This window comes from Chrysemys picta, chromosome 1 (genome assembly GCF_011386835.1).
Source record: "Chrysemys picta bellii isolate R12L10 chromosome 1, ASM1138683v2, whole genome shotgun sequence".
Taxonomy (NCBI): Eukaryota; Metazoa; Chordata; order Testudines; family Emydidae; genus Chrysemys; species Chrysemys picta.
The window spans coordinates 856,383-884,094 of NC_088791.1; the positions used below are offsets into that span (position 1 = coordinate 856,383).

Genomic DNA, 27,712 nt, shown 5'->3' on the forward strand with positions numbered 1-27,712 from the left:
ACGGTGATGACCTGGCAGCAGGGCCAATGGCCTGTACAGTGGCCATATTGGACCGTGCGGGGCATGCCGGTTATGCCGATGCCCTTCTTGTACCACTCCTCCCTTGCTGCCACAGAGAAGCAACCCCCAGACTGACGGCACTGTGCTTGGGGTGCAGAGCTGAATCTGACACAAGTGGAGGAGCAGATGCCCACTCCAAAAGAACCTTCCCCCACAGGCGACACGTCCCAGAGCTTCCCTTGATGGTTCAATCCTCATCCTTGTCGCTGGACAAGGCAATGGCAGGGCTCTCACGCCAACCCACCTGATGACTTTAAGGAACACCAAGTCTTACTCAGAAAGGTGGCTCAGAATTTGGGCCTGGAGGTGGAGGAAATGGCAGAGCAGTCTGACACTTTATTCAACGTGCTCTCGGCGGCAGCTCCCTCACGAGTTGCTCTGCTAGTGCACGACAGGGTTCTAAAAATAGCTAAAGCCCTCTGGCAAACCCACTCCTCTATTCCACCCACCTCCAAGCGGGCCAAAAAGAATTATTTCATCCCTGCTAAGGGGTTTAAATAACTTTATACCCATCCATCCCCAGGGTCACTGGTCGTATCTGCAGCCAATGAGAGAGACAGACAAGGGCAAGCAAGTTCTACCCCCAAAAATAAAGACGCCAAGAGGCTGGACCTTTTTGGGAGGAAAGTCTATTCAATGGCCATCTTTTAGTTTAGGGAGGCAAACCACCAGGCTTTATTGGGGAGGTATAACTTTTATCTGTGGGACTCCCTCCAGAAATTCAAAGACTCTCTGCCCCAGGACTTGGCCCAGGACTCCCCAGCATGGGGAGAAGGTGACCAGCCCTCTGTGGAGACAGAAGTCATTCGGGACTATTTAGAAAAGCTGGATGAGCACAAGTCCATGGAGCCGGATGCACTGCATTCGAGGGTGTGAAAGGAGTTGGCGGATGTGATTACAGAGCCATTGGCCATTATCTTTGAAAACTCATGGCGATCCAGGAAGGTCCCAGATGACTGGAAAAAGGCTAATGTAGTGCCCATCTTTAAAAAAGGGAAGGAGGATGATCTGGGGAAGTACAGGCCAGTTAGCCTCACCTCAGTCCCTGGAAAAATCATAGAGCAGGTCCTCAAGAAATCAATTCTGAAGCACTTAGAGGAGAGGAAAGTGATCAGGAACAGTCAGCATGGATTCACGAAGGGGAAGTCGTGCCTGACTAACCTAATTGCCTTCTATGATGAGTTAACTGGCTCTGTGGATGAGGGGAAAGCAGTGGATGTGTTATTCCTTGACTTTAGCAAAGCTTTTGATACGGTCTCCCACAGTATTCTTGCCAACAAGTTAAAGAAGTATGGGCTGGATGAATGGACTGTAAGGTGGATAGAAAGCTGGCTAGATTGTTGGGCTCAACGGGTAGTGATCAATGGCTCCATGTCTAGTTGGCAGCCGGTATCAAGTGGAGTGCCCCAAGGGTCAGTCCTGGGGCCGGTTTTGTTCAATATCTTCATTAATGATCTGGAGGATGGCATGGACTGCACTCTCAGCAAGTTTGCAGATTACACTAAACTGGGAGGAGTGGTAGATACACTAGAGGGTAGGGATAGGATACAGAGGGACCTAGACAAGTTAGAGGTTTGGGCCAAAAGAAACCTGATGAGGTTCAACAAGGACAAGTGCAGAGTCCTGCACTTAGGACTGAAGAATCCCATGCACTGCTACAGACTAGGGACCGAATGGCTAGGCAGCAGTTCTGCAGAAAAGGACCTAGGGGTTACAGTGGACGAGAAGCTGGATATGAGTCGACAATGTGCCCTTGTTGCCAAGAAGGCTAACGACATTTTGGGCTGTATAAGTAGGGGCATTGCCAGCAGATCGAGGGACTTGATCATTCCCCTCTATTCGACATTGGTGAGCCTCCTCTCGAGTACTGTGTCCAGTTTTGGGCCCCACACTACCAGAAGGATGTGGAAATATTGGAAAGAGTCCAGCGGAGGGCAACAAAACTGATTAGGGGGCTGGAGCACATGACTTCTGAGGAGAGGCTGAGGGAACTGGGATTGTTTAGTCTCCAGAAGAGAAGAATGAGGGGGTATTTGATAGCTGCTTTCAACTACCTGAAAGGGGGTTCCAAATAGGATGGATCTAGACTGTTTTCAGTGGTGGCAGATGACAGAACAAGGAGTAATGGTCTCAAGTTGCAGTGGGGGAGGTTTAGATTGGATATTAGGAAACACTATTTCACTAGGAGGGTGGTGAAGCACTGGAATGGGTTACCTAGGGAGGTGGTGGAATCTCCTTCCTTAGAGGTTTTTAAGGCCCAGCTTGACAAAGCCCTGGCTGGGATGATTTAGTTGGGGATTGGTCCTGCTTTGAGCAGGGGGTTGGACTAGATGACCTCCTGAGGTCCCTTCCAAACCTGATAGTCTATGATTCTATGATTCACTGCCTTCGTAGGGGAGAGTACAGCAGCGGCCAGGAGCTCCGTCCAGATGGCCTGGGATGCAGCCGATTTGGCAGCCAGGGTGGTCGCCTCGGCTGTGGTTATGAGACACGGTTCCTGGCTTCAAACCATGAGCCTGTCCCAGGAGATGCCATCCTCCATCTAAGACCTCCCATTTGATGGGAGCAGACTCTTCTCTGAGCAGACAGATGCGAGACTGGATGGGGTCAAGGACACTCAAGCCACCTGCCACTCACTGGGCCTGCATACGCCGCAAACGGCCAGCAAGCAGTTGCGGCAGCCTAGGAGAAGGGACAGAGACACGGGTTTTAATCATTGCTGTCCCTCTGTCTCCCGTTCACTACTCAGTCTGGCCCGGTGAAACACCATGAGGGCTAGAATAGCTCGATTTGAGGGTGCACTCAAGAGCAATGCCCCAGTCAGTTTCCAGGATCCACCTTACTCTTTCCTTAACCACCTACGCCGCTACCATTCAGCCTGGTCATGAATGACCTGGGTGGTTGGCATTGTATCTCTGAGCTACATCCTAAAATTCTCTGCTCCCCCTCTGCTCCCCCCCCCTTCTCCGTCCCTCTTCAGGGACCCTTCTCACAAACAACTCCTTGCTCTGGAAGTGGAAAGGCTCCTACAGCCTTGAGCAGTGAAGGAGGTCCCTCAAGAAATGAGGGGGAAAGGTTTCTACTCCTGCTATTTCCTAATTCCGAAAGCGAAACGGGACCTAAGACCCATCTTGAATCTGCGACGCCTCAACAAATATCTCAAAAAATTGAAGTTTTGCATGGTTTTGCAAGCCTCCATCATTCTTGTTAGAGGGCTTTCCCTTCACCCTCTCCCCAGGTTCTTGCCACGCAGACAGAAAGCGGAAGACCAGAAGTCCGAAGTGTAGACCATACAATGTTTATTGGGGTTAGTTTCCAGCAACCATGTGTTCCATAACTCTGACGCCACAGAGCCTTGTTTCCCAGTGTCTCGTCCCCCCTCCTCAGGAGGCATAATTATACCTGAAATGCATGCCCTCAGTCCCACCCCTTACATCTTAGGGTTATGTTCCATTTTGGGTCTGGGGTCTTCATCCCACTTCTTTTGTACCCCATGGGAGGGGTAAGGAGTGAGGTTGTGCTCCAGTCAGGGAGGGGCATTTATTTGGTCTTTTAGTGTTTTATACCTCCCCTCACAAGCCCCTTTGCCCCTCCCAACTGGTTGCTTGATTTTGCCTTGAGGTGGGGTTGAGGCAATCTTAAAGTGTACTTTGAGTAACACTTTAACTGCTCTTATCTATTTCCATTGTACTAACAAATCCATCTGACTAGGCAGAAGCAACATCACAGTGTCTTGTCCTTTGTTTACACATATTGGTATAAGAGTATCAAAAACTCAAACCCAAAATTCTATCCTAGGCTAACAAACAGACCTATATACTAACAATTCCCTCCCTGGATCCTGGAGACTGGTACGCTGCCTTCGACTTGAAGGACACATATTTTCATATCTTCATCTTCCTAGGGCACAGTCAGTTCTTCTGTTTTGTGGTGGGTCTGTGCCACTTCCAATTCATGGCGCTCACCTTTGGACTCTCATTGGCCTCACGAGTGTTCACAAAATGCGTGGCGCCAGTGGCTGCTTATCTGAGGTGTCGAGATGTCCAGGTCTATCTGTATCTCGACGACTGGCTCATCAAGGGCAGAACTCGGGATCAAGTGCAAAGGAGCCTCAGTCTGGTACTTTCTACCTGCCATGACCTAGCCCTAAACTAAAAGAAATCAACCCTAATACTGGTGCAACAGATAAAATTCAGAGGGGAGGTCCTCGACTTCACACGGGCCAGGGCCTTCCTCCTGGAGACCCGTTTCTGAGCCATGACAGACCTAATCTGTCATGTAAGGGCCCACCCACTCACCATCGTTCACATGTGCCTGAGGCTGTTAGGCCACATGGTGGCATGTACTTACGTGGTCCGTCATGCCCAGCTCCATCTCCATCTCCGGCCGCTGCAAGCTACATCCCCGACAGGCACGATCTAGACTGGGTAGTCAGGGTGCCAGATCACATATGGTCATCCCTGGAATGGTCGTTAGACTCCAGATCAGTGTTGGAGGGAGTTCCCTTTGTGGCTCCATCCCCGTCTCTGAACCTGGTCTCCGATGCCTTGGACCTGGGCTGGGAGTCCACTTGGGCGAGCACAGCATACAAGGCCACTGGTCGCGGGACGATTGCTCCGTCCACGTAAATGTCAGGGAGCTCAAAGTGGTTCGCTTGGCCTTCCAGGCTTTCCTGCCCCACCTGGAGGGCAAGGTGGTACAAATCCTGATGGACAACACTGCCATGATGTTTTACATCAACTAGCAAGGTGGGTCCCGATCGTCAGCCCTCTGCCAAGAAGCTCTCTGTCTCTGGGACTTCTGTGTGCAGCATGCCATTCATCTTGTGGCCGCGGGCCAGGAAAGTGTTAGCAGATCTTTCTCTTCTCGCCACAAATGGTCACTCCATCCAGGGGTATTCAGTGCAATCTTCCAAAAATGGGAGACTCCTCAGGTGGACTTGTTCATGTCCCGACAGAACAGGAAGTGCCTCGTGTTCTGCTCAATTCGGGGGCTCTGATGTATGCCTTCATGCCAGTGCTCTTAATCCACGGAGTCCTCATGAAGATCAAACAGGACAAGGTGAAGGTAATCCTGATAGCTCTGGCTTGGCCTCACCAGCACTGGTTTTGCACGTTGCTGGACCTTTCGGTGGCCACCCCACTGCCTCTCTGGCCGGATCTGCTGTCCCAGGACCATGGCAGTCTTCTGCACCCGAACTTGGCAGCGTTGCACCTGATGGCCTGGATGCTGCATGGTTGAAAGGTGCATGGTGCTCGGCCTTTGTCCAGCAGGTCCTGTTGGGTAGCAGAAAGCCTTCCATGAGGTTGATCTTCCTGGCCAAATGGAGAAGGTTCACGTGCTGGACCTCAGACCAGGGTATTCGGACCGAGCAGGCCTTGTTGCAGGTGATCTTGGACTGCCTTCTACGTCTCAAGCTCCAGGGCCTGCCCCTTCAATCAGTTAAGGTCCACTGGGCTGCTATTTCGGCCTTATACTCTCCATTCCAGGGCAGGTTGGTCTTTGCTCAAGGATGATGGTCTGGTTTTTGAAGGGTGTAGAACGAATCTATCCCCACATTCATGACCCTGTCCCTCCTTGGGACTCAAATCTTGTGCTGTTGTGGCTCCTGGGTCCCCCCTTCGAGCCTTTGACTTCCTGCTCCTTTTGTCTACTCTCCTAGAAGGCCTCATTCCTGGTGGCAATATCATCAGCCCGCAGAGTCTCTGAGATTAGGGTGCTCACCTCGGAGCTGCCCTTTACAAGGACAAGGTCCAGCTATGGCTGCACCTGGCTTTCCTGTCCAAGGGAGTTTCACAATTTCATACAAGCCAGGACGTATACTTAGAACATTAGACTACTTACCTATCTCCTTTCCCAAACCTTGAAAGTTGGAAGAGGAGTGCAGGTTACACTCTCTGGATATCAGGAGGGTGCCATTCCATAAGTCGATGCAGTTGTTCGTCATGGTGGTGGACAGAATGAAAGGTCTTCCAGTGTCCACCCAGAGAATTTCATCATGGATCACTGCCTGCATCCATTTCTGCTGTGATCTGGCGAAAGTGCTTCCACTGGCAATTGTAACTGCCCACTCAACCAGGGGGCAAACCTCAGCGGTGGCCTTTCTGGGCCAATTCAAGTCATCTGCAGGGTGGTCCATCCAGACGTTTGTCTCATTACACACTGACCCAGCAGGCCTAAGATGATGCTGGCTTTGGTAGAGCAGTATTGGAAGCTACACGACAGTGAACTCTGAGCTCACCTCCAGGGATACTGCTTGTGAGTCAATTAACACGGAATCGACGTGAGCAAGCACTTGAAGAAGAAAAAACGGTTACCTACCTTTTGTAACTGTTGTTCTTCTTCGAGTACTTGCTCATATCCATTCCATTAGGTGTGCGCGCGCCGCGTGCACGATCGTCGGAAGATTTTTACCCTAGCAACACCGGCGGGTCGGCTGTGGAGCCCCCTAGAGTGGCGCCTTCATGGCGCTGAATATATACCCCAGCCGACCCGGCGCCCCCTCAGTTCCTTCTTACCGCCCCTGACGGTCGTTGGAACTGTGGAGCGCTGCTTAGCTGTTCTCCACTTTCCCTAGCTTATCTTGTTGTATCATAGTTGTAGTTATAGTTATAGTCTTAGAGTTTGTTGTAAATTAGTTAAGTAGTTTTAAATTTGTTCTAAATAGTCCAGGGGATTAAGGGGGTCGTCTCCCCCCTTTCTCCCCCGGCCGCGGGGCCGGGCTCATGCCCAACGCTCCCGGCTTCAAGCTGTGCGCCTCCTGCGCTAAGCCTATGCCCACGAGCGACCCGCACGAATCCTGTCTGAAGTGCCTGGGAGAGTCACACCAGACAGACAAGTGTAAAATCTGTAAGGCCTTCCGTCCGAGAACCAAGAAGGAGCGGGACTTTCGGCTCAGGCAACTTCTAATGGAGGCGGCTCTTAGCCCGGACGCTCCTTCCACGAGCAAGGCCCCGGCACCTAGCACCTCGGTGCGCAGTGCCCCGGCGGCACCGGCTGCGACGACCACGCGAGTGGCGTCAGACAAGCCTCCCCGGCACCGGACCTCGTCGGCACCGCAGACACAGCAAGTGCCTCGGCGCCGGTCCTTATCCCCAGGGCATAAAAAAGCCCATAAGACGGGGACTTCAGTGCCGAAGACGCCAGCTCCCCCAGTGCCGGGGGTAGAGCCGCGTCCACCGGTGGAGCAACGAAAACAGGTGCCTCCGGCACCGTCGACTCCGGCGCCGAGGCCGTTGAGTCCGGTGCAGATAGCGTCTCCCCCCAGGCCGGCGGTGATACAGTGCCTCCCGTCGACCCCAGAGACCTTCGCGGCGGCGAGAGACTTAATAGCTCTCACGGAGCCGGCACCGCCTCAACCACCGGCACCGACTGCACCGTTGACTCGCACGGTCCAGTCGAGGGGGAAACCTGCCTTGATGCGCCCGCCATCACAAGGGCTGGAACCTCGGCACCGATCCAGGTCCCGAAGCAGGTCCCCACGCCGCTCGCAGTCCCGGCACCGAATACTGTCTCGGCACCGGTCGTACTCGCGGCCAAGATCTTCGTCGCGGCACCGCTCTTCGTCTCGGCACCGATATGATCGTCGGCACCGATCAACGTCGAGACGTAGCTCTCGGCACCGCTACGGTCGACGCTCGACGTCGAGGGGTCGCTCCCGGCACCGGGCATACTCCAGGTCCTCGTCGAGGTCCAGATCCGACTCCCGGCACCGACGAGGTCATCGGCACCGGTCGCGATCCCGGCACCGATCGCCGGCACCGCACAGAGATAGATCATCTCCGGACCGGCACCGTGCGGCACCGCAGCCCACCGGGATGGTTTCATCTCTCTCGGCACCGCCATGGCCGTCTAGATCGGTGTCTCGGTCCTCGGAGGACCTGTCGAGATCGGCATACCCCCCTCAAGGGCACGCCGAGGAACAAAATTTCGGCCACTGGCAAGAGATGGCAGAGGACCACTCTCATGGACCTTCTCACTGGTCGTTTTGGACCCCGTGGGCGTACCACCAAGAGCAAGGGGCTCCAATACCATCGACCTCTCGCTCGGGTCACTCGGTCAGAAGGGCCCCAGAATCCACCATCTCTCGGCCTCCGCCAGGAGGCATGGAGGCTTCGGTGTCCACGCCACCCGACACCAGGGACCCAAGTGCAGGTGATGCCCCGGCCCAAGAGCAAGGGGATCAGGACCCCCCCTTGGATCCGGTACCACCGGAGGCATCCTCTTCCTCCTCTCCGGACGAGGCAGTGGCGGGCACTTCATGTACGGGTCCCCCTCCGATAGATCTTCGGGCTCACCAGGATCTCCTGCGTAGGATGGCCCGTAATATGGACCTGCAGGTGGAGGAGATAGTGGAGGTGCACGACCCGATCGTGAACATCCTTGGAGCAGATGCCCCATCGAGGGTGGCGTTACCTCTGATCCGCACGATACAATCGAATGCGGATACGATATGGCAAACTCCTGCCTCCATTCCACCCACAGCGAGAGGGGTGGAAAGAAAATACTTTGTCTCCTCTAAGGACTATGGGTACTTGTATACCCACCCCCAACCGTGTTCACTGGTGGTGGAATCAGTGAATGCACGAGAGCGCCACGGCCAGCAGGCTGCAGCGCCTAAATCAAAAGAGGCTAAGCGGCTCGATCTGTTTGGCCGTAAGGTTTACTCAGCCGGAGGGCTACAACTTAGAGCGGCGAACCAACAGGCGCTACTGAGCCGCTACAATTTCAACTCCTGGAACTCTATGGGGAAGTTTAAGGAGTTGATTCCCCAAGAGTCCAGGGAAGAGTTTGGAGCCATGGTAGAGGAGGGCAAGAAGGTGGCTCGGACCTCCTTGCAGGCCTCCTTGGACATTGCAGACTCAGCGGCGAGGACCCTGGCTTCGGGTATCGCTATGCGCAGGATCTCCTGGCTTCAGGTTTCGGGTTTGCCTCCGGAGCTGCAGCAAACCCTACAAGATCTGCCTTTTGAGGGTCATGGATTGTTCTCGGATAAGACGGACTCCCGCCTGCAGAGCCTCAAGGACTCGAGAACAATCATGCGCTCCCTGGGGATGCATGTTGTGGGCCCCCAGCGCAGGCCGTTTAGGCCGCAGCCTCAGCGCTTCTACCCCCCCCCGCCTCGTCAGAGACAGGACTCGGCCCGAAGGCGAGGGCGAGGTGGTAGAAGAAGGTGGACCGGCCCTCAACCTGGCCAGAACCAGGGGCCACCTAGACCACCTTCAGGCCCCAGGCAGAACTTTTGAAGGTGCGGTCGAGGACGGCGCCCCAGTCATCCCCCAGGATCCAGCCCCCTCCTTTCGGGATCGCCTCTCCCACTTCCACCGTGCTTGGTCCCTTATAACTTCGGACCGTTGGGTCCTCCGCACGGTGGAGAGGGGATACGCTATCCAATTTTCTTCATTTCCCCCCTCCTCCCCCCCTTCCCCGTCCCTCTTCAGGGACCCTTCTCACGAGCAACTTCTTATACAGGAAGTTTCTACGCTCCTCGCTATGGGGGCCCTAGAGGAGGTTCCAGTGGAATTAAGGGGCAGGGGATTCTATTCCCGTTACTTCCTCATCCCCAAGTCCAAAGGAGGTCTGCGACCCATCTTGGACTTGCGCGGACTCAACAAATTCGTAGTAAAGTTGAAGTTCCGCATGGTCTCTCTGGGGGCCATTATCCCTTCCCTCGATCCTGGAGACTGGTTTGCCGCCCTCGACATGAAAGACGCATATTTTCACATTGCTATTTACCCGCCTCACAGACGCTTCCTCCGATTCGTGGTAAACAGGGTGCACTACCAATTTGCAGTCCTTCCCTTCGGCCTATCTTCGGCCCCACGGGTCTTCACGAAATGTATGGCTGTCGTGGCAGCGTACCTTCGTCGGCAAGGGATACAGGTGTTCCCGTACCTAGACGACTGGCTGGTACGCGGTCGCACCAAGGAACAAGTTCGCGATCACGTCCACATAATAGTGCGCACATTCAACAAGTTGGGTATCCTACTCAACAAGGACAAATCCACTCTAGAACCTACCCAGAGAATAGAATTCATCGGTGTGGTTCTAGACTCCAGACGCGCACAAGCCATCCTGCCAGACAATCGCTTTTGCACCATCACGAGCCTCATCCAGGGACTCAAGGCCTTCCCAACTACCACGGTGAGGTCGTGCCTTACCCTCCTGGGTCACATGGCTTCCTGCACGTACGTAACCAGGCATGCCAGACTTCGGCTTCGCCCACTCCAGACCTGGGTGTCATCAATATACCGCCCACATCGGGACAGCCTGAATATGGTGGTCACAATCCCGAACTCGGTCCTGACCTCCCTCACATGGTGGCTAGATCACAATGTGGTTTGCGAGGGGATGCCGTTTCACGCCCCACAACCCTCTCTGCACCTGGTCACAGACGCTTCATCTCTGGGTTGGGGCGCCCATCTCAACGAGCACCATACCCAGGGCCTGTGGACTGCACCTCAGCTAGCCCTACACATCAATGTTCGGGAACTGATGGCGGTGCGCCTGGCGTGCCAGGCTTTTCTCAATCTCCTACGGGGCCGCTGTGTGTTAGTTCTCACCGACAACACCACGGCCATGTTTTACATCAACAAGCAAGGAGGAGCACGTTCGTCAATTCTATGCCAAGAGGCCATTCGCCTGTGGGACTTCTGCATCGCCCACTCAATCCATCTCACGGCATCGTTCCTCCCTGGAGTCCAGAACACTTTAGCGGACCGACTCAGCAGGTCCTTTCAAACGCACGAGTGGTCTATCCGTCCGGACATCATACATTCCGTCTTCCAGAAGTGGGGGTTTCCCCAGATAGACCTGTTTGCATCTCGAGACAACAGGAAGTGCCACGTGTTCTGCTCCCTGCAAGGTCGAGCCCCAGGCTCCCTCTCGGATGCGTTTCTCCTTCCCTGGAAAGACCACCTGTTTTATGCCTTCCCTCCGTTTCCTCTGGTCCACAAGGTACTGCTCAAATTGCGCAGAGACCAGGCACAGGTAATTCTGGTCGCTCCAGCGTGGCCGAGACAACATTGGTACACCACGCTGTTGGAACTCTCGGTTCAGACACCGATCCCGCTTCCGTTGTATCCGGATCTCATCACGCAGAACCACGGCCGGCTGCGTCACCCCGACCTGCAATCACTCCACCTCACGGCGTGGCTGCTCCATGGTTCACCCAGGCAGAGCAACAGTGTTCACACTCTGTCCAACAGATTCTGCTGAGCAGTAGGAAGCCCTCAACACGGACCACATACTTGGCCAAGTGGAAGCGGTTCTCCTGTTGGTGCGAACAACGAGCCACGTCCCCATTGCACGCACCTATTCCTCTTATTTTGGAATATCTCCTCTCCCTAAAACAGCAAGGGTTGGCGATATCTTCAATTAGAGTTCACCTGGCCGCTATATCGGCCTTCCATCCAGGGGAACTCGCGTCCTCGGTATTCTCTAACCCGATGGTCGTTAGATTCCTCAAGGGCTTAGACCGGATGTACCCACAACAACGTCAGCCCGTTCCGACGTGGGACCTCAACCTGGTTCTCTCCAAGCTCACAGGTCCTCCATTCGAGCCACTGGCCACCTGTTCACTTCTGTACCTGTCCTGGAAGACAGCCTTCCTCGTAGCCATCACCTCAGCAAGGCGCGTTTCTGAACTCAGGGCGCTTACATCCGAGCCCCCTTACACAGTTTTCCATAAGGATAAAGTGCAGCTCCGCCCACATCCTGCCTTTCTCCCTAAGGTGGTTTCTCCATTTCATATCAACCAGGATATATTTCTCCCGGTTTTTCACCCTAAACCACATGCTTCTCGCCAGGATCAACGTTTGCATTCCCTGGACGTACGCAGGGCCCTGGCCTTCTACATTGACCGCACAAGGCCCTTTAGAAAGACGACGCAACTCTTCGTTGCAGTGGCTGACCGAATGAAAGGCTCACCGGTCTCCTCACAACGCCTATCCTCCTGGATTACGTCTTGCATCCGGACTTGCTATGACCTGGCAGGTGTCTCAGCACCGCACCTCACCGCTCACTCCACGAGGGCCCAAGCCTCCTCGACTGCTTTCCTGGCACAGGTTCCGATACAGGACATTTGTAGAGCGGCGGTTTGGTCCTCAGTCCACACGTTTACAGCTCACTATGCACTAGTGCAGCAGTCCAGGGACGATGCTGCCTTCGGATCAGCGGTTTTGCACACAGCAATGTCTCACTCCGACCCCACCACCTAAGTTGGGCTTGGGAGTCACCTAATGGAATGGATATGAGCAAGCACTCGAAGAAGAAAAGACGGTTACTCACCGTTGTAACTGTTGTTCTTCGAGATGTGTTGCTCATATCCATTCCAAACCCGCCCTCCGTCCCCACTGTCGGAGTAGCCGGCAAGAAGGAACTGAGGGGGCACCGGGTCGGCTGGGGTATATATTCAGCGCCATGAAGGCGCCACTCTAGGGGGCTCCACAGCCGACCCGCCGGTGTTGCTAGGGTAAAAATCTTCCGACGATCGTGCACGCGGCGCGCGCACACCTAATGGAATGGATATGAGCAACACATCTCGAAGAACAACAGTTACAACGGTGAGTAACCGTCTTTTCTTCAAGTGGTGTTGCTCACGTTCATTCCATTACCCACCGTCCTGCCCCTCTGTTGGAGTTGCTGGCAAGAAGGAATTGGGAGGGCGTAGGGCCAGTGGCGCTAATATACTGACTCATGAGCGTGGCACTCCAGAGGGCGCCACTGCCAACCCTGCTGATACCGCTAAGGCAAAAATCTCTGACGGTCACACATGTGGGTGCGCACACCTAGAATGGAATTGATGTGAGCAACACATCTCGAAGAACAGTTCCGAAAGGTAGGTAACCGTTTTTTTGCTGGGCAGGACAGCTGAGGGAAGGGAAGAGGAAATAGGTATATGGTTATGTGCTGTCCACAGTGTGGGCCTGGACCCGGTCAGTACTCAGTGCCTTTGCACTCTGTGTTTTTGCTCAATGGAGCAGTCATTGTTTTGGAAAGGTGCTTGTGCAGAGGCTGAATGGACAGCGTGGGCTGAGGGAGAGAGGGGCAGGGATCTTGCCCATGGAAAAGCTTCTAGCTCGCATCTGTCTACAATGGTTGCGAACAGGGTCACCCAGAACAGAAGATAGCATGGCAGTGTAGCTTACTAATAATAAATTAAAATTTAAATAGTAAATTAGTAACAAAGTAACAGGGAAACTTATATGCCGAGGTTCTCTCCACAGGATCAGTTGCCTCAGTCCTGGTTTGGGAATTGGGCTTAGTTGCTGCAGGGAGGGAATCAGGCTTGCCTTCCACGTCTCCTGCATCAAGGAGGTCTCCTAAGGTCTCTTCCAACCCTAATCTTCCATGATTCTAAGAGCCCAAGTCCCGAAGGGATCCTGGCTTTACGTGAAGCTCTTTTCACTGGCCTCCTCCTGCTCATCCCCCCATGACTCTTGCTGACCATCCTTGGGGGACAGTGGCCAGCAGGCACCACAAGCTGCCGGGGTTCAATGGTCATGGAGCTGGCAAAATCTTGTCCAGTGCCTAAAATAATGGACAGGTTACATGTCCCCTCGTCATCCCTCATTCTTGTCATTCCTCGTTTTAATGTAGGTGCTCCTGAGCTGTCTAGCACTGTCCTGCATCCTGGGCATGGCTTAGCAATGTCCTCAAAAATGTCTTCCAGTGCCTGGCCACAAGCTCGTCCTGCACCAGCGCTTCTCCCCAGATGGGAATGAAATCTGGGTCTCAGCGCAGCTCCACGCAGCAGCTCCAGGCATTTTGTAGGGCTGCTAGAATATCTTTGAAGCTATTGTGATAAACTGGAATCCAGTAGTGAATGGACAAAATCTGGCAGTGCCCCAGCTTATAAACGGGGTGACGGGACATCTGGTCAGCTTGACTTGAGAGCAGAGGAGGGCCCACAGGGAAACAGGTCAGAAACAGTCACCCACAAAGCAGAGGGGGTCAGCTGTTGGAAGACTGTCAAAGGAGTTTGAAGCACCATTTCATGCACATGAATAATAGACCAGACTAACTCGCTTTGCAGTTTGAAAGAGAACTCCAGAGCTTGTGATAAATGCAGAGCCAGTGTGCTGTGATGGATTGCGTTGCATGTAAACAAGTGGTTGCAAACTGGACTAAGTAAAAAGCTGCATATTAAACCATCTGTGTAGACAAGGCCTCTTTTGCTTCTGCTACCTCCATGTCCGTCTGTCCGGTCACTACAGTCTCCGTAACGTTTTCTTCACTGAGGTAGAAGGTGGCTCTTTCAGTAGCTTCCTGAGTGTCATGGTTTCCATTCACGCTCCATGCAGAGGCGCACAGGAGGAGGTGGGGATGCTGGAGGGTTCGGGCAGTGGAGTGGTGCGGGAGCGGGGACAGGGGCAGGAGTGGTGGACTCAGGCTGAGGAGACTGTTGGGTGATGTGCTCAGTTAGTGGTGTGTTTTGTAGGGAGTTGTTGTCAGACCTGTGCTTTGGACCTGAGGCAGCGATCCAACCATTGAGGACTCCCAAGGCCCTTTGCGTTTATGGGAACTGCCGTGGGATGTTAGCAGGAATTCTAGCAGTCTGGTGATAGACGTTTGGTAGGAGTGCTAAGGCTTGCCAGCTGGTGGAGGGCTGTTTCGGACCTGGCGGGAGGGACTCTAAATTAGCTCATTCGTGGGTTCATTCATCAAGTCTGGAGTTTCCTGGGGTGTTTGTGCAGTGGTCTGCAAAGAGTGCCCATTGTTTTTATCAGTGAGCTCCCCATGCCTGAGGACAGGACCTCGGAATGAGGGAGCAAAGCGAGGGATGAGAGGAGGTGCAATTTCCAAGTGCGAACCTTGGGGGTGGCAGCAGCTGCCCTGAGCCCAGGGTCATGACAGGGCACTTAAGAGTCGGTGCGGCGAGAGTTGTGGAGGAGTTGGAGGGAGAGTCCACTCTACACACCTCCCCATGAATGGTCAATTTTCCTCCTGGTGAAAGGCTAATAGGTGGATGCCTGGAGTGGTGTCAGAGCTAGGATTCTGGACTCGATGGATGAACCATGAGCTTGACACAGTTTGTCAATTCCTATGTTCCCTCTAAAGGACTTCCACGCTCCTTCCCAGCCTGGGGGGTTGCAGCAGGCCCTGCACCTTCAGCATCTTTCTAGCCAGACAGGACTGGGTGAGACTCACCTTCATTCCATTATTCTGAACCTAATTAACAGAAACATGGCATGATGGGTGACCTGTGTCTCCAGGAACTCACTGTGCTGCTTCTCAGCACTGACTCTCAGCACCCGGTAACCCTAGGAGGAAGAGGCCCGCACTGGAAATAAACCAGAACATGCATTTTCTCATGGCAATCAACATCATTATTGGTAGAAATGAATGTTTTCAGGGACGTTGAGCAATGCAAAACTGCGTTTAGCTTCTTGCGCGGTTGGTAACTGATGGGACTCTCTTTGCTTGGTTTCTTGCAGTGCCTTTTAGAGAAACTCCCAGCTATACAAAGAGGAGACGGATCACTGGCGCAGGCGGCCTCTCCTCCCCCCGCATGCTGCAGCGTTCTGCCAGCGACAACAATTTGAAAGCCGAGAGCCACCCGTCCTACTCACCAGTGCCCTCGCTCCGCAGCCTGCCCCCACAGCTGCTGGCACAAATGCAGGAAGCTGCTGTTGGGGCAGGGGTGGGGGACAGTAGCCTGGCGAGCACGGGCAGCTCCCGGAGCACTCACAGCCGCTCCCCATCTCTGCAGCGCGTGCAGGAAGAGAAGGAGGCCGACATGCACACACTCAGGAGAAGCAGCCGAGGCAAGGCCAGGTAAGAGAGGGCATGGGGATGAGGGAAATAGGTCGCTTCGTGCTCACCCGGCAGCCCGCTGTGGTTCCTTGCTGAGTTTGTGAGCTCCTGTGCTGGAGTTGTGAGAGAACTGGAAGGGGCTGCAGGGTTTGTGTGCGTGGGTTGGTGCGATCTCAGCCTCAGCGAAGCTGATATTGGACCAGGCCCGTCTCCTTCAGCGGGGTTTGCTGTGACAGGTGGTGCTGGGTGTAGCTGACCTGACAAGCAGCACAGCCACCATACGTGTTGGTGTTCCTGGGAAGTCCCAGCTCCTGGAGCTAACTGGGGACCCTGCTTTGTCTCTCCATGGTTGCGGGGGAGCAGTGACATTGTCTGAGTGGGAACAGGCTGACCAGTGGAGTGTGAAGATACAGTGCAGTAACCTGGTCTCTGAGGCTCTGCATCTTCCTAACCAAGCACCTTGGAGAACAGGAGCTGTCCTGGATTCCGAAGGGGCACGTGCCCCGAGTTAATGCAGCAGGGGTTTCCTTTTCTCTCCTCCCGCCCCCACCCCAATCTATTTCCGTGCCTCAGGAACCCCTTAGTACATCAGATGCCATCGTTGACTTTGTTGTTGCTATGACAATGGAGCGTATTTTGAGGACAAAGACATTTGAGGTGGCATATTGCAAACAATCGAACATCCACTACAGCCAAACTGACTTCCTGGCAGTACTCACTCACTCCTGCCTAGACGTAGGTGCAGTCCCATTGTCCTGTAGAACCCAGCGCCAGCCTTCACCCCCTCCACCATGCCTGGGTTCGGTCCTGTTTGATGGGAACTCTGCCATCTCGCTGACGGAACAGTGGAGACCCGGGTGAGGTTGGGCAATATCCAGGCAGACAGACACTGCTAGGGTCACATGGGAAAGCTGCCAGATGCTGTAACACACGTTCTCTACTATTATTTCCCAGTCACACATTGGTCTTTCAGGGGATGATCCTCAGGTCTGACACCCACTCCTCACTGGCTGGTACTTCTCTTTGTAAAGATGCTGGTGAGGATCCTGGGAACAACAAACACATGAGCATCACCTTGGCACCAGGGAAAATGACTAAGACTGTAATTAAAGACATAAGAACAGCCATACTGGGCCACACTGACGGTCCATCTAGCCCGGTATCCTGTCTCCCACAGTGGCCAGGTGCTTCAGAGGGAATGAACAGAACAGGGCAATTTCAAGGGACGCCCCCATCATAAAGTCCCCGCTTCTGGCAGTTGGAGGTTTAGGGACCATATTGGCCAACAGTCATTTATGTATCTGTCCTCCGTGAACTTATCTAGTTCATTTTTGAACCCAGTTATACTTTGGGGCTTTACAACATCCCCTGGCAACGAGTTCCACAGCTTTACAGTGCGTTTTGTGAAGAAGTTCTTCCTTTTGTAAGTTTTAAACCTGCTGCTTATTAATAGTGTACTTGGACTTTTGGAGAGCCTTTGACCTCCATATCCGTCTGTCCAGTACATGGTTTGTTTACAGTAGTTAGTAAGTTGGTGTTAAGTAGTGTTAGTTAGTAAGTTAGAGTACACTATATTGACTGGATCACCCTTGTCCAAATGCTTGTTGCTATCCTCAAAGAAATCTAATAGACTGGTGAGTTACGATTTCCCTTTACAAAAGCCATGTTGACTCTTGTCCAACAAATCATGTTCATCTTTGTGTCTAATAATTCTGTTCTTACTATAGTTTTAACTAATTTGCCTGGTACTAAAGTTAGGCTCATTGGCCTGTAATTGCCAGGATCGCCTCTGAAGCGTTTTAAAAAAATCGGCTTACCTTAGCTACCCTTCAGCCATCTGATACAAAGTCTGATTTAAATGATAGGTTATATACCGCAGTTCTTAGTTCTGCAATTTCATATTTGAGTTTCTTTAGTACTTTTGGATGAATACCTGCTGGTCCTGGTTGTGACGGGATTCCTGGGGCGCAGCCTGGGACTGTGGGACTGCTGTGCCCCCTTAACTCTCTCCAGCCTGGGCTGTCTCTCACAATGCTTTGTTAGTGACCAGCAGCAAGCCCCTCCAGGCGCTGTGATCACTCAGCACAACAGCATGTGGAGCCCCACAACTAGCTAGATGGCATGAATGCTCCCAGAGCCACTCATGAATCACACAGAAAAAGGCACCCACTAAATCCCCCCAGCTCCCAGCACTGTACCTCAGGAATGTGCCATCTTGTGCTGCTCAAGACAAGCAGTGCAGATTTATTAATTGGTTCATCACTTCATCAATGGAAAATGGGTGTACACCAGCCTTTGCAAACCTGAGCAGTTTTGCCGCACACATCCTACAAACTCACTGGTAAAGATAAACAGTTAAACAAATTTATTGACTACAAAAGATAAATTTTAAGTGATTATACATGATTGGCAAAAAGTCAGAGTTATTTGCCAAAATAAAATAAAATATAAGCACGCAGTCTAAACTCTCAACCCTATTAGACTGGGCAACATCTAGATTAAGCCGTTTTTCTCACCCCACTGGACATTGCAGTCCTTAATATACAGATTTGTCCCTTGAACCTGGGCCAGCCTCCTCTGTTGGAGTCTTCAGTCTTCTTCTGAGTGTCTTGATTGCTTGCAGCATGGGAGTGCCTGGAGAAAAACCAAGCATGGAGCCCCTGTGTTTTGTTTTATTCCCTCAGTTCCATGTGCTTGGAGAACACAAGTCCAGGCATGTCTGGGCGGCATTGCTGAGTCCCCAGGCAAGATTGAGCAGTTCCCCTGGTGTGGCTTCATGCAGGTGAGACATTGAATTATAGCTCCCTTACTGGACAATAGCTGTTGTTGGGTTGTTTGACACCCCACCTGAGCACTGGTTACTTTCCTTGCTGTTCTCTCTGGCTGATTCCCCAACTTACAACATGTTTTAGTGACAACCATACAACACAATCTCATAACTTCATGTGCACTAAAGATACACATATTTAGATAGAACAGTAACTTTCAGCTGATTTTAACCTTTTCCCTAATACCTCACATGGGCTGCTTTATAAGCAAGAGACACTGTCTCATCACACGAGAACAAGGGGACATGCAATGAAATAAAAAGGTGGTGAATTTCTAACTCATAAAAGGAAACACATTTTCAAACAGCGTGTGATTAGTCTGTGGAACTCATTGCAAGTAAGATTCAAAAAAGGATTGAATATTTATATGGGTAACAAGAATACGTGAAGTGTTATAATTAATGGAAGCATTTTCAAAATGGTCTGAAGCAACTGGTGCTGGCCGCTTCTGGAGGCAGGATGCTGGATTCTATGGACCTTGCGTCTGATCCAGTCTGGCCAGTCCTATGTTCCGGTGTAAGGCATGAAGGCCTGATGAGCAACAGGACTCAAAGGTGTAGTAAATAGAGAGGAGTTAATAGTGGGAGACTCAATGGTCTCTTCTAGACCAGTGTTAGGTAGGGTTACCATATTTTGAGTGTCCAAAAAGAGGACACTCCACAGGGCCCCGGCCCTGCCCCCAGCCCCGCCCCAACTCCACCCCTTCCCCAAAGTCATTTGATTCGCGGGAAGCCTGAAGCAGGCAGCAGGTAAGGGGGGGGTGGAGGGAGGAGGCGCGGCCCAGTCTGTCCCCCCCCCCCAACCGAGCGGCTCCCTCTGGCCCCCAGCCTGGCCCCAGCCCCCGGGCCAGCACCCCCGGCCCCGCCGGGCCCGGCCCGGCCCCGCACCCCAGGCCAGCCCCCGGCCGAACACCCCCGGCCCAGCACTGCCGGCCCCGGCCCGGCCCCCGGCCCTGCACCGCCGGGCCCGGCCCGGCCCACACCCCGGCCCGGCCCCCGGCCCAGCACCACCGGCCCCGGCCCGGCCCCCGGCCCCGCACCACCGGGCCAGCCCCTGGCCGAGCACCCCCGGCCCAGCACCGCCGGCCCCCGACCCAGCACCTCCCTATTTTCCCGGACATGTTCGGCTTTTTGGGATTTCCCCCCAGACGGGGAATTGAGTCCCAAAAAGCTGGACATGTCCAGGAAAATCCGGACGTATGGTAACCCTAGTGTTAGGGAGTGGAGTTCACACCAATGGATACATTATAGATCTGGAGGAGGAGATGGGCAGTGACTTGGTGAGCTTTGCTGATGACACTGCTTGAGCAGTCATTGTCCTGTTTGCCTGCCCTGCTTTTTATGTGTTGGGTGCCTACGAAATGGTGGATTGGCTTTAAATTCATCCTGTTGCTGCAGGCCCTGAACTCTTTGTTCTTGCTCTCAAGCACCTCTGTATTGAGGGATCCTGCTGTGATGTTTTAAGTGGGCAGGTGATTGCACCTGTTCTGTGATGGGTCTTACTGTGAGGAACCCACTCCCCCGATGTCCATCTGAGCTCTAATATTGAAGGAATTATAAATACTTGAAAAGAACGGGATAGCCCCTCCCTCCCCTTCCTTCCTTCCAATGCCTAGCAGCTTTTATAGCCCCCTTCCTCCCACAATGTGGGGGATGTTTAAAGGTTTATAGGGAGTGGGTTTTTCTCTTACTCTAATGATTTTGTTGTGTTCTGTTTAATGTTTTTACTGTGCTATTGTGAGGCACCTTGAACCCCTTGGGTATGGGGGACGGGGGAGGGGAGCTGTGTTGAGGACGATGAGACTGTCTGCTGCACTGGGGTTTGAGGCACTGCATTGGCAGGTGAAACCCATGCTGTACATGGCTTAAAGTACTCATAGTTTTCCATATAATAGCAAGCTCTGAATTGGCAGGATTCTTTGGGGTCAGTCTGGGACTCTAGGAGGCTGCCTGCCCTCTTCATAGGTGGGGGCAGAGGGTTGGGGTGCAGGGATGTGAGGGCTTGGGCTGGGGATGCAGGATAGGTGCCCCTCTCCTGGCCCCAGCAGGTCCAGGCCAGGGCTGGATTTGGGCCGGGAGAGCGACACCCCAGCCGTGTCTGGGTCCGGGTGGTCAGCTGTGCCTGGGTCTGGGCAACTGGGCCAAGCCTGGGTCTGGGCCAGGCCACTGTGGCCGGGCCTGGATCCAAGCAAGGCTGCCCTGGCCGCGCCTGGGTCTGGGCCGGGCTGCAGCACTCCAGCCGTGCCTGGGTCCGGGGCGTGCCGCCCAGGTCGCACCTGGGTTTGGGCTGGGCCTGGGTCCGGGCTGGGTCTCCGGGGCCGTGGCAGGTTGGGGGCTGGGCTAGGTTGGAGTTGGGGGAGAGAGGCAGGACCCCGGGCAGGTTCCCTGAGCGCCTGCATGACACTAAATAGGCTGTTGCATGGCTGCGCGGCTGCACAGCTTACAGGGAACGTAGGCTGCCACCCATGCTGCCGTGGCCACACTTATTTTTAGCACACCAGCTCAGGCAGCATCACACTGAGGGATGCAGCCAGGTAGACACGGGTCTCTTGGTGTCAACAGAACTTACTGGATTAATGTCAGAAGAAAGTAAAAGCTGGGTGGACTTTCAAGGGCTCTGGTCTGCTCCAGCTCAAAGCCCAAGGATCTTTTAATGTTGACCTTATGAAGCTAGGATAGGCAGGCGGATACAGGGAAACTGTGTAAAGAATTGAGTACACTCTCAGTCCCCGGACCCATAGCTCACTTACTCTGCATGTCACTGTCCCAGGAAAATGGCCTTCCTTGTAAGGAACTTGACCTTACAAGTAAAGTGGGCCTCAAAGGGAGGTTTCATTAATGTGGACAGAACCATGTTAGTATCCGTAACACAGTATGGGAGGTGAGTTTACATTTCTCAAGCCCTTGTAGCAGATTCTGTCAAGTCATGCCAATTTTTGGTACTGGAGCCCTGTATGAAGGTGCAGGATAAATGTAGCTGGTACTAGTGGCAGATATATCTTGCTAATTCCAATCAGGGTATAAAAGGAGTTGGTCTCTCTCTCTCTGGGTAGAGGGAAATGGAGGGCTGAAACAGAGAAGGTCCTGCGGTGAAATCCTGAAAGTTTAGGCTTAGGTCTGTGTTTGAATTATTAGAAAAGCCAGACTACCAGAGGTAGGTAAGTTTGAGTTGTATACAGTCTGAATATTCTTATCAGAGCAATGTGGGGACTCCACCTCCTTGCAGCCTTCATGAATCTGAAGACAGGGGCCTGCCAAGAAAATTCTGTGCCCTCTTCATATTCACCAAAGGTCAGAATAGCTGCTGATTGGTTTTCACGTTGATTTTTAAAGTGATGGTTTTGATGGATAAAGGTTGAAATGGCCTGGGACGTACCTGTCTAAGAGACCACCTCTTTCTCTGAGCCAGAGTGCTGCAGCTGTCGTCATCAGCGGGCCTAAGCTGGAGCTTTTGTTTGGTTCTCCATAGGTTCTTACGCTGTACTCATTGCCAGAGTGCGAGCACCTTCCAGTCACAGAGTAAGCAGCATGACTAACACCTCTCTTGTGTTCTCTTCGGGGGAGGGGGGAAGTTGTGCATGCAGTGTGGTATTTTGGTAGGCTTATTTAATAAGTATGGACACGCTGCTCTGTGCTTATGGTTGCAGAGGCCAGCAGAGTAATGTGTCTGGCACTTGGAGCAGAAAGTGGTGAGGTTTTGGTGGTTCTCAGTTCCTGTGGGATTTCGTTTGTGCCCCAATCTGAGACTGGCCCCCAGAAAGCTCCATCTCCTGCCTGGATTAGCTTTACCCGCGTGATGGACAGTTCCCCCGTGACTAAGAAATGGAGCTGTCGACCATGCTACTCATCCCAGAGCTCTAAGTGATCTTTTAGATATGCCGGGCCCAGGCCCTGGGACACCTTGGGGCGAAGGACCAGGACCTTGAACGTGGCTTGATATTCTATGGGAAACCAGTATAGAGAGTGGCGGATGAGAGGGGTCTGCTGCCAGGGTGTCCCTGCGCCTTGGGAATTTGTTCTTGCCTTGGTCCATAACAGCCTGACTTTGTTAACTTTGGGGGCACGCTGCGAGGCTCATCTTTTTTCCTGAGCTTGTCTTGTGTGGGAAGAATGGGGTGTATGTGTAGTGGGGGTGTCTGGAGAGGACCCCACTGCGGGAGAAGGAGAGGGTACATTTTGTTACCCTTTGCTGCTGCCAGCATATTATTTTTATGGAATAACTGAGGGAGTCTGCTGATTTCACTGTGTAGGGTACAGTTCTAGATAGACTGTGTGATAGACCCAGACCAGTTGGGAACAGCAGAGTAGCAGAAGGGAGATATACTGGCCACTGGATACGCAGTTTTCTGTTCCCTGAGTGACCAGAGCAGGGGCTGCTCCAGGCTAATAGACCACCTGACTCCAATTAACCTGCTAAGAGTCAGGTGAGGCAGTTAAGCACCTGACTCTAATTAAGGCCCCTCAGATGCTATAAAAGGGCTCACTCCAGTCAAGCCAGGGGGAGCCGGGGAGCCAGAGGAGAGGAAGTGTGTGAGAGGAACTGGGAGCAAGAGGTGTGCAAGAAGCTGAGAGTGAGTAGGCGTACTGCTGGTGGACGGAGAAGTACAAGCGTTATCAGACATCAGGAGGAAGGTCCGGTGGTGAGGACAAAGAAGGTGTTGGGAGGAGGCCATGGAGAAGTAGCCCAGGGAGTTGTAGGTGTCGTGCAACTGTACCAGGAGGCACTCTAAACAGCTGCAGTCCACAGGGCCCTGGGCTGGAACCCGGAGTAGAGGGCGGGCCCGGGTTCCCCCCATACCTTCCAACTCTTGATCAAACACAGCAGGAATTGACCTGGACTATAGCTTCTACCAGAGGGGAAGGTCTCTGGACTGTTTCCTGACCCACAGGGTGAATCTGTGAAGCGAGCAAATCCGCCAATATGTGCAGGACCCACCAAGGTAGAGGAGGAACTTTGTCACAACTGGTGTCAGTAGTGGGATTTGGGGTGCACAGCGCGGCGGAAGAAGGAGGGTGATTAAAAAAGAAAAAAAAAAGGGAGAGGGTTTATTTTTTTTCACCACAATGAATGACGTAGTGTGGGCACTGATACAAGCTACGGCGGCCCAGCAGGAGGCTACCTGTGTCCAGGCAGCCGCCCAACAGGAGGCAGTGCAGCTGCAGCAAGAGACTAATCGCCTGCTGATGGACCAGGCTGCTCAAGACCGAGCTATGTTGCGAGAACTGGTAAGCCAGGTAAAGACCCTTACAGAGCTGAACCGTGGCCATGATGGGATGAGGCTCATACGGGCCAGCCATTGGCTGCAGAAAATGACGCGGGAGGATGATGTAGAGGCATACCTTCTGGCCTTTGAGAGGACAGCCCTACGGGAGGCCTGGCCTCGAGATCAGTGGGCTGGCATCCTTGCCCCATTCCTGTGTGGGGAGGCCCAGAAGGCCTATATGATCTGCCTGAAGAGGCTGCAGCAGACTACCCCCAGCTGAAAGCAGAGATCCTGGCCAGGTCTGGGGTAACGACTGCAGTGCGGGCCCAGCGGTATCACGAGTGGAGGTACCAGGAAAACAAAACCCCGTGGTTCCAATTGTATGACCTCATCCATCTCACACGAAAGTGGTTACGAACTGAGTCCCGGAATCCGGAAGAGATACTAGAGGTTCTGGTCATTGACCAATACATGAGGGGACTAACGCCAGACCTTTGGGCCTGGGTAAGCCAGAACGAACCCTGCACCTATGATGAGGTCGTTGCATTGGTAGAGAGGCGAAGGATGGCGAGGGAGCTGACCCGACCACTTAAGGAAGAGGCACCCCGGGTTAAAAAGCACCAAGCCCCAAAGCTCGGGTGACTGGGCCACCAAGAGGGCCCAGGTGGAAAAAGAGAGGGGCTGAAGGCCCACTAGAGGCCACAAAGAGTCGGAGCACTGAGGGAGAAGAGGATCGGGATGTTAGACTGCCCAAACCAAGAGACCTGGGAATGCCTACGGCTCCATACAGATGTTATGCCTGCGGGGAGTGGGGACGCATAGCTGCACAGTGTCCCAATGCTGAGGAGCCTATGCAGGGTAACCTGGGGAACTGGGCAGACCCATGCTCCCTAATCCACCTTGTGGGGGGTCTCACTAACCCCACATATGTACACCAGACCAGTGAAACTAAACGGGGTAGGGACCATGGCACTGGTTGATTCGGGCAGTGCTATCACGCTTATCTCAGGGAAGCTCGTGAAGCGTAGTCAGCTGCTGCAGGTTAAATGTACGGGGATAACATGTGTCCATGGGACAGTTAGTTACTACCCCACCATCCCAGTAAAAATCGAGATCCAAGGGAACACTGCTGAGGTAGCAGCAGGTGTAGTCCCTAAACTCCCATACCCAGTGCTCATAGGGAGGGACTTCCCAGGGTTTGGAGACTTACTCCCGGTAAGGGGATTGGAGAAAGGGGGAAACCCTGAAGTTAGTGAGGCATCCTCAGCAGACTGTCAACCCCCAGTCTTCTCTGAAATATCCCCAGATTTGTTCTCCACTCCCAGACAGGGTAGAAAGACAAAAAGGGAAAGGAGGGCAGCTAAGGCCTTGGGAACCTGAATACTGACCCAAAGCCAGAGGGTCGCTCTCGTAGGTAGGCGGACCTGAGCAGCTGAAAAGGAGGCCACGCAGGAGGGAGAAGCACCTGAGTCTGACCCCCACCCTAATGCTTCTGAACCAGTAGAGGCCACAGAGACTGGCCCCCTAGATCTCGGGCAGATTAGCCCTGGGACAGGAAATTTTGGACGGGACCAGGCAGAAGACCCAAGGTATGACAACATTAGGAAGGAGGTGACTGAAATAGATGGGGTCCCCGTGGAAGGGAAAACCCAGGGACCAGGACCCTACTTCATAATGAAGAAGGATTTCTTATACCGGGTTGCACCAGTACAGGGGCAGAAGGTACAGCAGATCCTAGTACCTCAAAAACACCAGAATGCTGTATTAAATCTTGCCCATAGTCATCTTTTTGGGGGACATTTGGGGGTAGAGAAGACCCTGGCCAGGGTCCTACGACGGTTCTTCTGGCCTGGAGTACATGAAGAAGTGCGGAGGTACTGTGCGTCCTGCCCGGAGTGTCAGCTGCACAGTCCCCATCCCCATTTGAGGGCACCTTTAGTACCCCTTCCCATCACAGAGGTCCCCTTCGAGCGAATAACCATGGACCTAGTGGGACCTCTGGAGAAGACAGCCCGGGGCCACCAATATATACTTGTCATTCTGGATTATGCTACTCGCTACCCAGAAGCCGTCCCCCTGTGAAACACGGCCTCTAAAACGATAGCTAAGGAGTTGGTGGGGATCTTTGCCCAAGTGGGGCTACCAAAGGAGATATTAACAGACCAAGGAACCCCATTTATGTCGAAGCTCATGAAGGACCTCTGTACGTTGCTCCATATACATACCCTGAGAACTTCAGTCTATTATCCGCAGACTGATGGGTTGATAGAAAGGTTTAACCGAACCCTCAAGGCTATGATAAGGAAGGTGGTAAGTCGGGACGGGAAGGACTGGGACACCCTACTACCTTACCTTATGTTCGCTATCCGGGAGGTACCTCAGGCCTCAACTGGATTCTTCCCCTTTGAGCTGTTATATGGGCGCAACCTCCGAGGCATCCTGGACATAGCCAAGGAAATTTGGAAGGAGGAACCCAGTGAGGGGAAGAACATAATAGAGCATGTGCTACAGAGGAGGGACTGGATAGCCCGGGTCACTCCCATAGTGAGGGAGCACCTAGAAAAGGCCCAAGAGGCCCAGCAAACCTACTACAATCGTCAAGCCAAGGTTCGTCAGTTTCAGCCCGGTGACCGAGTAATGGTACTGGTACCCACAGCCGAAAGAAAGCTGTTGGCCCAGTGGCAAGGGCCCTACGAAATAGTTGAACCCGTAGGGGAAGTAAATTACAAGGTGCGACAACCGGGACGTCGAAAACTAGAACAGATATATCATGTCAACCTTCTGAAACCCTGGCATACCCGAGAGGCGTGCACAGTGGTTCGGGAAGACCTACACCCAGGGAACAAAAACCCTGGACAGGTGAGGGTGTCTCCCGATCTAACGACAGCCCAGAAGAAAGAGGTAACTGAGATGATCGCCCAATATCAAGATGTATTCTCAACAAAGCTGGGTTGCACAACTGGAACATATCATCACATCGTCACGAACCCTGGGGCCAGAGTAACAATGAGGCCCTATCGGGTGCCAGCAGCCAAAAGGGAGGAAATAAAAGCAGAAGTCAGGAAAATGCTGGAGATGGGGATCATTGAAGAATCTCACAGTCAGTAGTCCAGCCCAATAGTGTTGGTGTCCAAACCTGATGGTACCACGAGGTTCTGCAGTGACTTTCGGCGACTAAATGAGATATCCCAGTTTGATGCCTACCCTATACCCTGCATAGATGAGTTAGTAGACCATCTGGAGAATGCCCAGTACTTAACGACCCTAGACTTGACAAAGGGGTACTGGCAGATTCCCCTAGCTGAAGATGCAAAGGAGAAGATGGCGTTCTCTACACCAGAGGGTCTTTTCCAGTATACGGTCTTTCCGTTTGGACTACATGGGGCCCCAGCTACCTTTCAGCGCCTCATGGACAAGTTATTATGCCCCCATGCCGGCTATGCTGTGGCCTACTTGGATGATGTGGTGATTCATACCCCAGACTGGGAAACCCACTTGAAGAAGTTGGGGGCGGTTCTTGATACCTTCAGGCAAGCTGGCCTTACGGCAAACCCTGTTAAGTGTGCTGTGGGGTTCACAGAGGCCAAATGTCTTGGCTACGTGGTAGGAAAAGGTTTGGTGAAATCTCAGCTGAATAAGTTAGAGGCCATCCGAAATTGGCCACGACCAAGTAGTAAGAAGCAGGTCCGAGCATTCCTAGGGGTGGTGGGGTATTACCGGCGTTTCATTCCCCATTTTGCCACAAGGGCAAGTCCCCTAACAGACTTAGTGAAGGCCCGTGGTCCGGATCCAGTCAGATGGTCCGACGCAGCAGAGAAGGCATTTGCAGACCTACGGACTTCCCTCTGCAGTAACCCCGTATTGA

General features: G+C 53.1%; 1 protein-coding gene across 15 annotated transcripts in view; it reads left to right on the forward strand.

Moving 5' to 3' along the window:
* The window catches only part of SHANK3 (SH3 and multiple ankyrin repeat domains 3), a 703,681-nt gene that overhangs the window by 328,253 nt on the left and 347,716 nt on the right, over positions 1 to 27,712 (forward strand). For all 15 annotated transcript variants that reach the window (XR_010600169.1, XM_065589968.1, XM_065590128.1 and 12 more), the window contains one exon: positions 15,498 to 15,837. Coding sequence is in view for 14 of the 15 variants with exons in the window: in XM_065589968.1 (XP_065446040.1) it covers positions 15,498 to 15,837 (340 nt within the window). In the remaining variant the exon portion in view is untranslated. The remainder of the gene's footprint in view (positions 1 to 15,497; positions 15,838 to 27,712) is intronic.